Here is a 14,355-nt window from a genome sequence, read left to right as displayed (position 1 = left end):
TAGGTGGCCCCCAGATCACCCCTGAGCCTGCGCTTTTCCAGGCTAAAGAGCCCCATGGCTCTCAGCCTGTCGTCGTAGTGCACCTGCCAAAAAGACTGGCCCTCACGGTCCTGCAATATCTGGCTTTTCCTTGTAATTCTTCCATTGAGTCCCCTCTCTCCCCCCCACGCCCCGGCTCCACACTGCTTGTAGGATGTGACAGCAGGACCCCAGAAACTGTGGAGCAGTGACACAAAACTACCCAGCAGCTATATTGTACGCAGCAGAAATCATTGCCATGTATTGCATCTCAGCCCGCACATGTTCCTGCTTTCTCACCACTGCTTGGGAGGAAGAGTGATATTTGTCTCCAATGCCACGGAGAACGTGAATGGATTAGATGAGTCCATGGAGATGCTTTGGTAATTGTGATTATTTACTACTTTGCAGCCGGTAGGTTAAACACTCCTGCTTGTTGGACACCCCCCAGCTGTCTGCTGGGATCACTTCATGTTTGAAGTAGTTCTGGCCTCCGAGATTACAGCGTTTACTTCTTTGGCACTGAAGAAAAAGGGAAGCTAATATTTGTTTCCCCTTTTGCACAGAGAGGCCTGTTACAGGACAGGCAGCAAAATGCAAGAATGCAAAGGAACAGCTCAGGTCAAAGGGAAAATGCCCTGGGGGTATTTAATTACTATTTAATTTGCTTCTCAAAGTACTTGGGAAGCACTGAGATGGTCTAGTGATGGAAGCCATCAAGGTACACAGCTCTGTGGAAGGAAGAGGTACCTGTAACTTCCTCTTCAGCTTCACTTCTTCCTCCATTTGCTGTGTATAATCCAAAATGTAAGTCTTCCCTTGCTGCCACCGGTGCTTCCTTCCGGTGCCACGACAGCCAGCGCCTCCATGGGACTGGCTCCCGTGTGGACCTAGGAGTCTTTCTCACAAGCCACAGAGTGCCCTGCGGGTGCAAGCTCTGCTTCTTCCTGTAAAGGCCAGGGCCCAGATGTGGCCCGGACCCCTTCCTGTAGCAGTTGGAGGAACCAGCTGTGTACAGACACAGGCAGACCCCAAATCCTTCCTTCAGACCCAGCCTAGAGAATGGCCCCTTCCCTCCAGGGCTGCTGCCGGGCTCAGCTGGAAATACAGAGCATGTTAAATAGGCCCCCAGGGGATCGGGGGACTCGGAGGATTGGCAGTGCACTGCAGAGCCCGTCCCCTCGGCTGCCATCGTGACCCTCGCCCTGCTCGGTGACGCGACCAACATGGGCGACTCCAAGGCAGGCTGAGAAGTCTGCATGAAATGAGTCTGTGTCACTAGTCGGGTACGTGGTGACCTGAGCACCACATCACGTAAAGCACCGCTGTACCCAGCACCATGGGCAACCAGATCAATAAGCGAGGACCTATCCTGCTGCTAGTGGTGGCCTCTTCTCCTGGGTACTTCTTGTCACTGCCTGCACTGGTTTAGTGACACCTGGTTTTTTTTTTTGGCCCACTGTTCAAGTGAGCTGGTTGTTGTCCCCCCAGGTCCGGCAGAGGCACCGTCTGGGGTCCTGGGGCTGGCTGCCCACACGATGCCTCCTCCATACACAGAGGACTTCACTCTCATATTCAGCATTCGGCTTCGGTCCCTTCTTTTGCTTTTTTACAGAAAGATCAAATAATCCTGAAGTTGTGAATTAGTAGCTAGGAAATCACAAGCATCACTGCAGAAGTTCTCAGGAGAGGCATGAAAGCAAAATTGTTTCTGTTCTTTTCCAGCTCAGATTTTCCATGCAGTTTATCCTTTTGTTTTAGTGGGATTTGTGTGGATGAGCGGGGAGGAGCTTCCAGCTTCACTTGCATTGTCTGGAGAGGCCCCGTTCCCTATTCTGTGAACGCGTGTAGCCATCACTGATTTGCACACGTGGCAAGTTTCAAAAGGGAAAGACACACAAGCAGGAGAGGCGGGCACGGGATAAAAGACGAAAGAAAGGGTGCGGTGAGAAGGAAGGAACGCCCACTCGGAGTGTGCCAGTCACTGCAGCCCTGCCAAAAACCTGGAGAGCAAGAGCTTGTGCAAACTTTGCTCATTCATTTTTATTATTATTATTATTGTTGTTATTATTATTATTATTATTATTTTTGCTGCCGAGGTTCATCAGAGTACACGTTAGGAAGCTGAGTTTCCTTTGCTCGGCTTTGATCTGCTGCGTTATGTGTGCGCCGTCCACCCAGCTGTTGTGTTCATCATCCCTTCAGACAAATCAGGAAGATTATAACTGCGGTGCCTTAAATTAACATGCAGCAGTGCTGTAATGTTAACCCGCAGGAAAGGCTGCTAGATGACAACTGGTCAATATGATTCATAGGGCACTTAGTGTGTAGTTATACAAGTGCCAATGAGTCAGGGGAGACAAATAAGCACAATTAGGACTTTGGGAGGAAGGGGAGGCGGGAGCTGGCAGGTCCATATGCATAAGAGGAAGACAGCTGTCCAGGCACGGGTAAGGCCTCTTGCTTTTTCACTGGTTTTTGGTTCTGGCATGCTGCTTATCTTGCAAGAGATCATCTGTAGACAGGTCTCCACAAGTCAGGCAGGAAGGTGATCTGATGCTGTGACCACAGAATCAAAGGCGAGAAGAGTCCTCAGGGGTCACCTGCTCCATCTCTCAGCACAAATGCAGGATTTGCTCTTCCCAAACTATCCCAATGGGATCCTAGATCTTCTGCTACACTTAATTGCAACTGTGAAATTGCACCCACAGAGCTGAAGGGAGAGTCGAACTGGTTTATGAATCCGCTCCATCACATCTGTAGAAGAGTTTTAGGTCCGAAAGCTCCCTGCTCCCCTAACAGCATTCAGACTTCAAATCTTTTTCTTACTGGTATGACATTTTCACCCTGTTCCCAAAGAGCAAGAACATACGTGATCGCCAGGCTTAGCAATTGATGCGTCGCCCATCTCAGATTTAAAGATCGGTGTCCAGGATCTGACACGGCGACTCAAAGCAACCCGCCTGGCAGGTCCTGGCCCCAGTGGGGCTCGATGCTGTCAGTGAAGCAAAACATCCACGCTCCCTCCTGCAGGCATGTCCTTTCTCAGCTTAAAACTGATGATGGGAGCCAAAATAGTGCCTAGATGGAAAGAAGGATCTAGGGTGTGACAGGATTGACTACAGGAAGGGTGTCTTAATAGGGCCTCAAATGAAACCTAAAGTAGCTTGGACAGACAGACGGAGCAAAAAGCAGTCAAGGAGCTAGAAACTTCAGTGCAGACTTACTGCAATTGCACATGGCAATGCATGGATCCCAGCAAGATAAGCATGCAATTTGCTCTTGAAGGTGTTCAATGTAGGTGCTTGAACCACCTCTGATGGCAGGCTGTAATTGCTCCGTGGCGAGTCCCTGGGCGAGCCTGCGTGTGTATTCATAACTCCGGTGCCAGGAGGCTGCACGTTGGTGAGAAAGCAGGGAGAAGCTAGCTCGTGGGCTCGGCACCCACGGCTGCCTGTGAAGCTGGTGCGTAACTCCGCGGAACGGGGCTTCTGCTGCGTTCGGAGACCCTGCCCAGGTTGCATCTTGATACCCAGAGCAGTTAAGCAATGCGCTCTCTTGTAGGCGTGGTGCAGGAATTGCAATAAATAGCTCTCCTACTCGAGACAAAACCCTCCCCAAGTGCAATTAAAAGAAGTATTTTTCAAGACAAATTATTTCGTTTAATCTAATTTATAAAAAGCCATAATTTTCCTGTGGATTCATGAAAGTGCTGAAACTGATTTTTTTGGTTTTTTTAAACAATGGAGGAAATTGGGCACAATTAAAAGTATTTATAGAGACCCTTGCCAGTGAGAGGTTTTTCTTTTTGCAACACGGTGACCATTAATTGCCTGTTGCTGGGATCCCTTGGAGTCTAATTTCAGCAAATCCCACTGTCTCTGCTACAAATCAGACATGCAAAGGAAAAGATGTTGCTGAACTTCGTAGCCCAGAGAAGTCTCATTTGTATGTAAATGCTGAATGGGGACTTCCAGGGAAAATATTCAGTGTGTGGTGGAGGGAAGGCAGGGGGCTGGACTTGGTGATCTGCTCAGGTCCCTTCTGACCCTACAAACTATGAAACTATGAATTATTGGCACGACTCCACAGCTAAATTGCTGCGCGGCTCACTGAGTGTTACCTTGCACAGCCCATGTAATACCTCCGGACCGAGGTGCCCTGTGAAATTGTGAGGTCTCCTAGATTGGTCGGGGGCAATGGAGTATGCGTGAAAGTCAGGACTGACGGTGCTGGCTAAGGCCAGTTATAGCACAGCGGGGGCCACGCCAGCTGGTGCCATGCAGTGTTGCCTGTGCTCCTGGGGGAGCATCTCTGTGACGCCGTGGCTTATTCCCCACCATGGTCCAGGCTCTGCTCTTCATGCTGTGCTTGCAGCTGTTGCTGGGACCACACACCCCACTCACTGCCAGTGCTCCTCGCTCCTGGCCGGCAGCTCCCTCGGGATGCCTGTCTAGAGCTCCCTGCACGGTTCTGCCAGTTCCTCACATCCTCGACCTTCAGCTCTCCAAGTGTTTGATGCCTGGGCTCCCCCGCACACACAGCCATTGCACCGCAACCTGACCTGCAGTCCCCAGCCGGGATCCCACACAGGCTTTGCCAGTGCACCTCTCCCTGCTGGCTTGCAGCTTGCTGGGCACCACGTGGCATTGCTAATGCCCTTTGCTCCAAGTTTGTTCCAGTCTAGGGCATCTCCAGAGCAGAGCTTGCCCCAGGTGCGTGGCAGGTATAGATCAGAGGTGGGCAAAATGCGGCCCATGGGCTGGATGTGGCCTGCCAGGCCATTCTATGTGGCTCGCAGGGTCCCTAAAAAATGTAGAAAATTAATATATATCTGCCCCTGGCTACCTGTCATGCGGCCCTTGTTGGCTTGCCAAAGCTCAGTAAGCGGCCCTCCGCCCCATATAATTGCCCACCCCTGGTGTAGATAGTGTCTGTGTGGGATGAGGCTAGAGACCTGCCGACTCACCGCTGTGTTTTCACCTCCCAGTCTGCAGCTCCAGTGAGTTTCAGTGCAGCAACAAGACCTGCATCGCCATGAACTTCGTGTGCGACGGCGACGACGACTGCGGCGATGGCAGCGACGAGAGAAAGTGCTCGCCCCTGATTTGCAACCCCAACGATTTCCAGTGCAACAACAGCATGTGCATCCCGGAGCTGTGGGTCTGCGACAGCCAACCCGACTGTGAGGACGGCTCGGACGAGTCCCTGGAGAAGTGCAGCTACAAGGCCAGGCCCCAGGCGCTGAACACCTGCGCAGCCCACGAGTTCAGGTGCGGGAGCGGGGAGTGCATCCACCTGAACTGGAAGTGCGACGGGGACGAGGACTGCAAAGACAAGTCAGACGAGCGGAACTGCTGTGAGTGTTGCCCGGGGCGGGCAGGGTGGGGTAGGAGGCCTGCAAGGAAGGTTTTCGGCTTTGTTCTTGGCCAAGGCCAGTGCTGCAGTGTCGGTGCCTGCAGACTGCATACTGGGGTGGGAGGGGTCGAATCGGCCTTTTCAGGTTTCTCCTATAATGTTTGCTGCTCTTCCATGACACCAGTGGGCGCAGCAACAAGAATCAGCCAAGGGGGCCGACCTGGCAGAGACAGGGTTACAGGCAGCAGCTCCTTCGGGTAGAAACCAGAGCTAGGGAAGAGGAACAAGTATGAAAAGCCTCAGACCACCTGTGTGAGCCAGAGCCCCCACAGGCCAGAAACCACGGCTAATGCTGACCTACAGGCAGGGAAGAAATTAATTCTCTGCCCAGGAAGCCAAAATCTATCGAACCAGATGGCAAATAACAGCACCTCCGAAGGAGCCGGTGTGAAATGCTCTCTGACTTTGGCTGGTTAAAGGCACAGAGCTAATAAATAATGGACTCCTGTTTGGTTAGCTCTTCGCATTTAACACCTTGCTGCCGTGTTGTGCATGCTCCATTCATTTTCAGACATGAAGCTGCTCCAGCTGGCCACATACCCCGGGAGACTGAGGCAGGGGGATAGAGAAAAATGTTTCACTGAAATATTCATCATCACAAGACTGGGATACAATAAAATATTTACACAGCTGTCTGCACATGGCAGTGCTGATGCATGGCCACTGCCGGGAGGGGGGCAGCCACTGACTACAGAAACAAAATCTCTGAAACAAGGAGCCCAGGAAAACCTCCCACTCGTACAGGCAGAGCCCGGGATTGTTAACGTCCACGGTGATGTTGCACCCAGCAAAGCGCAGGGCAGGGAGCCTCGGGCCAATGGGACCAGAGCAGCCGCTGCTTGGAAAGGGGCCTCGTGAGAAGGAAAGGGCGAGCTTTCCCTGGAGCACGGCAATTGTGCGGCTTCTTTACCAGGGGAGGGAGGAAGCGAAGGGTCTTGGGCAGCGCTGGCCGTGGGCCGCTCCCCTACGTTTCAGGGGGAGGGAGGACAAGAAGTAGAAGGCCTGGGGGCAAGAGAAGGAGAGAGGGAACAAGGTCAGTAGATCAGAAGGGGCCTAAAGTGGGCTCAGCCAGCTCTGGGGGGTGGCTTTGGGGCGGGCGGCTGTGAAGCGATCGGGGCTGACACTTGAGCAGGTGAGTGCTAGTGCCCCTCGGGGCAGGAGAGCCACGGCTGCACCTCCAGGAAGGGGAGCTGAAGTGGGTGGTGATCTGCCTGCTCGGCACTGGCAGCTGCTGAGCTTCAGCGGGTCCCACCACCCCAGGCCATGGTCCTGAGCCCCCTCTGGAGGAGAGGGACTCATTCTGGAAACTCGCTTGGGTACCGTAATAAGGACTCTGCTTCAAGAGGCTTCGTGGGCAGCTGGAGCATGCGCCCTTCCCTTGGATTCACCTTCTGTCGCAGTGCAGAGATCGCCAAGCCCAGGAGGGGGGTGGGAGGTGAGAGCCCTTCACGGGCTGGCAGCGGCCGAAGTCCTGCAATCTGGAGTTAAAATGCTAGAAATGATCCTCTGCAGCCGTCCTGCCAGCCAGGGTCGTGAGGGCTCACGGGTGCACCTGGGCACTGAACAAATAGTTCCCATCCCGAAGAACTTGCAGCTGGAGAGACTGAGCCCAGGCCTCGAGGCTGGTTCCTGGGCTGGCACACGGGCCTCGGCATGATCGGGGAGGAAGAGCTCCGTCCCTCCTTGCTCACAGCTGTGGGGGGAGGAGGGGCCCGGTCGCAGCTGCAGTCGGTGCTCAGGGCGTGTTGAGCCCCCGCTATGTATAAAGACACAACGCCACATGAGCGCCCCGTGCTGAGCGCTGTCGTCTTGGATTGCGTCCCTGTTCCAGCCCCCTTGTCTCCATGTCAGGTCTTGGCATGGCCTCCACCCTTGATACTTGCAGTTGCACTCCAGGAACACAGCTGGGATGGAAACCCTCTCGTGGGTTCAAGTGAAGGGGTCTTATAACTCAAGCGCCCTGGTCCCTGTGACAAGGCTGCAGGTGACTCCCTTCTCCCTGCCGTCCCCAGCAGGGTTAACTCCAGCTCCACAGCACGCAGGGGCAGGGCCACATACTGCCTGGTGCGGGGGGCTCCCTCCTGGGGTCACAGCGGTTGTGTTTAGCACGAGGCTGGGGGGTTTCGGGTCCCTCTGGAAGCACAAGCTAGCCCTGTAACACTGGCACCCAGCACAAGGGGCTCAGGGCCTTGTGCTCCTGTGGGCTCAGTGGCAGTTCAAGGTCATTGGCCCGTCTCCGAATCAGGCCCCCGGTCCAGCTTCTGCTGACGGTGCTAGCGGGACAGACCTGCTGACTGGGGGTGGGTTTTCTTCCACTGGATCCTCGGCCCTCTCTTGACTCGGCCAGCGGGACCCGGTTGCGCCCTCCGGCTCGGCTCGGGGTGTCCTACACACGTATCCATGTATTGTAGAAGTGGAAGCTCTTTCCAGGAATGGTGTTTCTAAAATAAAACCCATCAGTGAGGGCTATTTTTAGGCATAATTAATGGGTTGGTAATGAGGCTAATTTCATCCCAACTGTACACAAGAAAGCACAGGCCTGGTCCGCTTGGCAAAGCATCCCGCTGACTTGAATGACACCGGAGCAGCAGGGGGGGAAGAGCAGCACCAAATGGATCATCAGTATCGTGTCCTTCCTGGGAGCTGCCCCTAATCCGATGCTTATCTGCAGCCTGACCTCTGTCACGTGCTTAACTCTTGGGATCATTTTTTTTCCCCTGCCCTCAAAACAAGGTGCCCCTTGGTGAGCGCTGTTGTGCATATGATGCCCCGTGGGGAGCGGTCCCCCCAGGAGTCTGCACGCTGTGCCACTGTATTTATAAATGCTGGGTTTGCCCTGCCCCACATCCCGGCAGTTGTCACTGCTGTCTGAAATGTCACACAGCTGGAGCTGGATCCCGACTGCGTGCTGGAGCTCAGTCAGATGAAGTCATCCCGAATCCGTGTGGTGCCTCTCAGGATACTGGCAGATAACACTGAGGCCTGGTCAGCGCTTTATGACACTTGCCGCTTGCTCGCTGGATGTCTCGTGGCTCATCTCAAGTCATCTAAAAGCCATAATTTCTGTATTCAGGGACAGCTTGTGAAATTGCTGGGGAAATTCTACCATGTAGCTCTTGATCACATGAATTAGCATCAGTCCTGACCTCCTGCCACTATTCAGAGGCAATGATTTTCTGTCATTTAGTACCAGGCTGCAGCCCCAAAGGGCAGACACTAGATTCAAGACTTCTAAATGGTCTGTGACTTCAGTAGCATTATGAGCAAACATCTGGGAGGCAGCCTGCTCCAGATGTGAGGAAGAGCATGCCCTGGGAGGAGGCCTCAGATCCCCTGGGTCAGCACGCTCATGGCCACGGCCCCTGAAGAGCTGCAAAGCCTCTGTGCTAGTGGGCAGCACTAGTCTGAGCTCTGGAGAGCTGACCCTAACTGCAAGCACGAGGGTGGGTCTGTTTTAGGAGCGGGGTTGGGGTAGGAACCTAGGGGATTTTTTAGTGCATCCGTTGCAAAGATTGCTTTGAGTTGGGAAGAACCTGGGCAGGAAGATCAACTCCAGCTTTGAAACATAGCTGGAGACTTCAGAGGGGTTTTCAGAGCAGAACCGAGAGCTAGAGCCTGGCCGTCAGAGGAGCACCACCGCCACCCAGCTCCCCGGTCTGCGGTGCGAGTTGCACGTCTGTATCGGCATTGACTTGCGTGGGGAGGCATCAGGCATGAATCAGGCTCCTGATCTGGGGTTGAGCTGATCTCAGATCGGTTTCTGTTGCTCTGGCACTGAGGAGAAGTGGCCTTCATCCCGTCTCCTCCAGGTCTTTCCTTCCCGAGTCGCGCTGCGGTGCGCTGCCTCGTGGGGCGCAGGGTTCGGCTGCCCGCTTGCTTCACCCGGGACCTTGCAGGGAGCTCTCTTGTCTGCTCTGAACAGCCTGGGGCTGCTGGTCACAGGACTGGCTTTGTCCCACGTGTCTGGCCAGCCTCGGAGCTCTGCTTCCCCCCCACGGTCTCCCCGATGCTCAGGACCAGCTGGGGCCGGGTTCAGCCAGTTGAGGTTCAAGGCAGGGCCTTGCAGCGAAGACCCCCTCCCCAACCGGTCTGCCATACCCTAGGTTGGCTGGTGCTGTGGGCGTCTGCCCAGCTCATCTCCCAAGACGGGTGATGCCTGAGTCGATTTGCAGGGTGGCTTTTTGGGGGGGAGCATACGGGGATGGGGTAACTGAGCCTCTGCCAAGACCCTTTACTGGACCCAGTCAGCTCTGCCTGTAAGACGGGCCGTGAGCCGTGTCTGAAGAGCTTGCAGCTTAACAACCCGGTCACAAGACAGCCGTACATAGCTACAGGCCTCGCGTTATGCTGCGCGCCGGCTAACACTCGACTGGTGTCCCTTTGAAGCGCTGGTGACCTGCCGCCCTGACGAGTTCCAGTGCGGAGACGGGACCTGCATCCACGGGACGAAGCAGTGCAACAAGGTGCACGACTGCCCCGACAACAGCGACGAGGCGGGCTGCGTCAACGGTACGTATGGCCAGCGCGCCTCGCCCCGGGCACGGCGCCACGAGAGCTGCAGCTCCGGCCCCCGCGGTGCAACTGGGGCAAGGCTGTTTGGCACCTCCTCCGCCCCGCGGGGTTGTTCGCGAGAGCCTTTCTCGTTCTCCCAGGAGCGGGGCTGCCTGGGGGAGGCTGCTCCACAGCCCGAGTCGGCCCGTCTCTGATGTGTTCCCTGCTTGATAGTCGGCGTGTTTGTTCACTCGATTAATTCCATCCATTGCTGCTAATTGTACCTTCTCGAAGCTTAAATGTTCTTGCTTGGTTGCCACCAGCCTGGTCTAACTTAGCTGCTTTCCTCTCTTGCCCAACACGACAGAGTCAGCGTGCGAAAGTCCCAGCAAGTTTCAGTGTAAGAGTGGAGAGTGCATTGACGGAGGCAAAGTGTGCGATTCCCATAGAGACTGCAGGGACTTGTCTGACGAGCCTCTGAAAGAATGTGGTACAGTACATGCCTTCTCCTTGTCGTAACCGTCCCTCCCCTCCCGTCCCGTCCCCCGGCACTCGGCTCTGAGACACCTGCACGCGGCCGCTCTCCATGCTCCTGCTCCGTCCCCCGTCCTGCTCTTTCTCTCTGTGCTCTCTGCCTGCAGCGTGGAGGCAGCCCGTCTCCAGACATCTTCAGCATGCTCTGCCAAGAGCCAGCTTCTAAGACCTCAGTCCTATCTGCCCCTAGATTAGTTCGGCTCCCTGCCTCAGTTTCCCCAGCAGTGACGTGGATAATCATACTGTTGCTAGGATTGACGCAGGAATTGTAAATGCCCTGGAGCTGGGAAGACGTAACCGGAGAACTTTTCTCCCCTGGGGGAGATCTCAGTGCTTTGCCCTGCTGTTGGGTTTGAAAGCCCAGACCAGGTGAGCTTAGAGGTTCCCCTGCTGTCGGACTAGACTGGCCCCTAGGTAAGTGCCAGTCCCAGCATCCTAAAGCCAAAGTCTGGCAAGTCTGGTCGCTGAGTCGGCTTCATGCTCTCCCAGGGGATTTTGGACAGTGGAGTCTCCCACCTGCCCTGTTTTGTGGGCACCGCTGGCAGCAGCACTAGTCTGGAGCACGACGCAGGTGCAGGCAGTGCAAGGACTGTGCTTGAGGCCCCCATGGAGTGAAGTGCAGTCCAGGCTACAAGAGCACTCCCTTCCCCGCACCACCTGGAGCCAGGAGTCTGGCCTGAGGCCTGGCATCCCAGCACTGACCTTGACTGGTCATCCCTGTATGGACAAGAGCTAGGAATGCCACCCAGGTCCCCAGGCACTCCTTTGGGACCCAGAAGGGGAGACAGGTGGGACCCACCAGCAGCAGGGAAACGTGCAGGGGGATTTCAAGGCTCCCACACCACGACCCAGTGTCACTAGCCCAGGTGCATTGGTCTGCAGTGCCCCAGGCCTGGCTGAGCACAGCTCTGTGCATGTGTGTGTGTGCATGCGCTTTGCATGTGTTTGTCTTGAGCTTTCCCCACTCCCTTGCTTTTCTCCACACTAACGCACATCATCGTGTTTCTGCGTGGATGCTGCCACTTGCCAGCCCGTGAAATCCTCTCATCTCATTCCTGGCCCTGGCTTAGCCTGGTTGCGGGCCCAACCTGCCAATGAGTCATGTGGACATTAGAAAACCCCAAGAATTGCATTAGTTCCTTTGCAACTACAATGGACACGGGTTTATCTGAAGGTAGAGGCAAGAAGTTTAGACAGGAGGGGCTGGCAGGAGATGAGCCCCGTTGCTCTCACTGCCTGCCAAGGCGATGAAGCCCCTTCTGTCTCAGTCTGTAAAGCAGGGGGGTGCACTCAAGCCCCTTGGCAAAGCCAAGGCTGAGCCCTCCAGGAGCCTCATCCTAGAGCCATGTGAAGGGCTGCAGCAAGAGAACCAGAGCTGGAATGAGTGTGCCCAGCCAGCTGGGAACCACTGCTGAAGCCAGGAGCATGGGCAGCGTGCAGCGCTTGCAAACTGCAGCGGCCTCCAGTCGCATTTCCGGGGGTGGGGGTGCAGACGCATACAGCGTTCACTTGGCTGGAGGCCAGCATAAGGGCAGCACTAGGCAATACACAGCTAACGAATGCACTGCCGCGGCTCTGTGCACTGCCGCTCGGAGCCTCCTGAACTGGCTGCTATTAATAACGTGCTGATGCGTGAGCTGATGTCTTTGTTAGGCAGGTGGAGGCGTGCTGTGGCTGAGGGCAGGCCTTCTGGCGCAGCGTTTCCGCTGCCTTGTGAACGTAACGTAACCACTTCGTTTCCTGCCATAGGGACTGGCTTCGTGGCTTTGCTGTGCAGCTGAACAGCAGGAGCTGAGGAAGTCGGGGGGATTAAAACAGGAACAGGCCAATTCACCTGTGGCTTGCATTGCGGGCGGGGGCTGACAGGCCGTAGCCCCAATGCACCACTGCAGGGGAGGCCCCCCCCGATGCACAGCCATCCCGGGAAGCACGTTCTCTTCACCGGGTGCCAGCTAATTAGGACAGTGTGGGCCAGCAAAGGGAAACCTCATTTTTGGCAGGAAAACAGCCATCCTCCGCCTCTCCTAGGCTCTTGCTGTGGCTAGGCTGTGCTTCGAGGGTTTCCTGTGCTTGAACATGCAAAGGAAAAAAGAGGCCTCCCTTTATTTAACCGGGATTTGAGATCTGGACTCTCGCTGTATAGACAGCCCCCAGACTGCCGCACTACTAGCTAAGTGTCTGCATCTCCATGTTAACTGAGAATACCCTTGAAGCACTTTGCCTTGGTGTTTTGGGACTGCCTCACTGCAGGGTGCATTGCGGTATAAGCCGGGGGGGTATCTCAGACTGACAGGGACCTGTGGGTCAGATGGGACTCGAGGAAACCATCCAGCGAGCACCCCCAGAGCAGGGGCAGGTAGTGGGGAGTCGAGTGGAGAAAACTCTCAGGTGCTGTGACTGCTGCAGGGTTTAAATCTGGTAGACGCACATGGAGGGAGGAGCGTCGTGAATGGCTGGATCCCAGAGACGGAGGAATTGCATACGGAGCATCCCTAACGTGTTGGTAACGTGGTGGTCATTTTAAAGCACTGTTTTCTAGTCTGAGGGACATTTACAATGTGATCTTGCAGTCAGACAGAAAAGGAAAATAGTGGCTGCTCCTTATTTGTGCAGTCGCTTGTATGCTCTCCATAGCCGGCTCCTGACCACTGGCTGCTAGTACTGCACGAAACATTTCTGGGTGCCTCGGCCCTCTTTTATTGTAGTCGCTCTTGTAAGATCCTTCCTTTCTCCTACATAATGTGTATGCCTCTTCCAGGCGTGAATGAATGCTCAAACAACAACGGTGGTTGCTCCCACATATGCAAGGACTTGAAGATTGGGTATGAATGCGAATGCCCTCCCGGATACAAGCTTCTGGATAAGAAAACGTGTGGAGGTAATTTACATGCGAACAGCAGTGCCTTGTGTCTCGCTGCACAGAGACGCAATTATAGTCACTCCAGCTTTGCTCCATCACAGATGGTTTGATTTTGAGTTATTGATGGGTTTCAAACACTCCTTTCAGACATAGATGAATGTGAGAATCCAGACGCTTGTAGCCAGATCTGCATTAATTACAAGGGGGACTACAAATGCGAGTGCTACAAGGGCTACGAGATGGACACCCTGTCCAAGAACTGCAAAGCTGTAGGTAAGGCAGCCCCAGCAGCATGCAAACCCTGCTCACCTGGCGCCAGCAGGAGCCCTATACACAAATGTGGGTTTGTGGGCCATGGCTGGGGGGCGGGGGGAGGCAGACAGACACCAGGAAGCCAGCACCAGCTGTCTCCAGCCACACAGAACTGCTGCAGCGATAGCAGATGTGTCTGGAGGCGATCGTCACTGATTGTGCAGCTCAGAATATTTTAACTGTGCAGATCAAGATCCCAAGCTCCAGTTGGTTGTTTGAAGCTGAAACTAAAGTCTCATGATAGGTGCTGGTAAAAACCATGCAGCAGAGTCCACACAGCAGTATCAGAAAGGGACCCAATTCAAGGGATCATCCAGCAGAGCCCCCTGCCCCACTTGCAGCCAAAGGCAGAGCAGCAGCTCGCTCCCAGGTGCTTCTTCTAGAGCCTCGGCTCAGTGCAAAGGGAAGGGTGCCAGTGGCAGAGCGCTGGAAGGCTGTTGGACAGAGGTCCACAGTCAGGCTCAGTGACCAGTGCATGGCAGGATAGCCAGGCATTTAGGGGCCATGCCTGCTGTCTGTATAAAGTAGTCCTAGGAACTGCAGGTGGGCATGTTGCATGCCCTGTAGGGTGTACGCAGCTTCCCAGCCTCCTTCAGGGAGCAGCCAGCTGGGGTTTACCAACACTGGGGGACCTGCTGTGTTTGCTGGCTAGGAAATCCTACCTCCCAGCTGCAAGGCAGCTTTGTAGCTCAGCCCTACCCTTCACTGGACTCAGTGAGCCC

The 14,355-nt window shown here is 54.9% G+C and overlaps 1 protein-coding gene across 1 annotated transcript in view; it reads left to right on the top strand.

Moving 5' to 3' along the window:
- LRP8 (LDL receptor related protein 8) overlaps positions 1–14,355 on the top strand; it is a gene marked incomplete at its 5' end in the record, with an annotated part of 259,599 nt that overhangs the window by 222,629 nt on the left and 22,615 nt on the right. Inside the window, 5 exons of the mRNA XM_019530629.1 lie at positions 5,009–5,377; positions 9,823–9,945; positions 10,295–10,417; positions 13,220–13,339; positions 13,469–13,594. Coding sequence (XP_019386174.1) covers positions 5,009–5,377; positions 9,823–9,945; positions 10,295–10,417; positions 13,220–13,339; positions 13,469–13,594 — 861 coding nt within the window. The remainder of the gene's footprint in view (positions 1–5,008; positions 5,378–9,822; positions 9,946–10,294; positions 10,418–13,219; positions 13,340–13,468; positions 13,595–14,355) is intronic.

This window comes from Crocodylus porosus, unplaced genomic scaffold (assembly GCF_001723895.1).
Source record: "Crocodylus porosus isolate Cpor-Errol unplaced genomic scaffold, CroPor_comp1, whole genome shotgun sequence".
Taxonomy (NCBI): Eukaryota; Metazoa; Chordata; order Crocodylia; family Crocodylidae; genus Crocodylus; species Crocodylus porosus.
The sequence above is the reverse complement of the archived record's forward strand: the minus strand, read 5'-3'. Positions and strand labels throughout refer to the sequence as shown.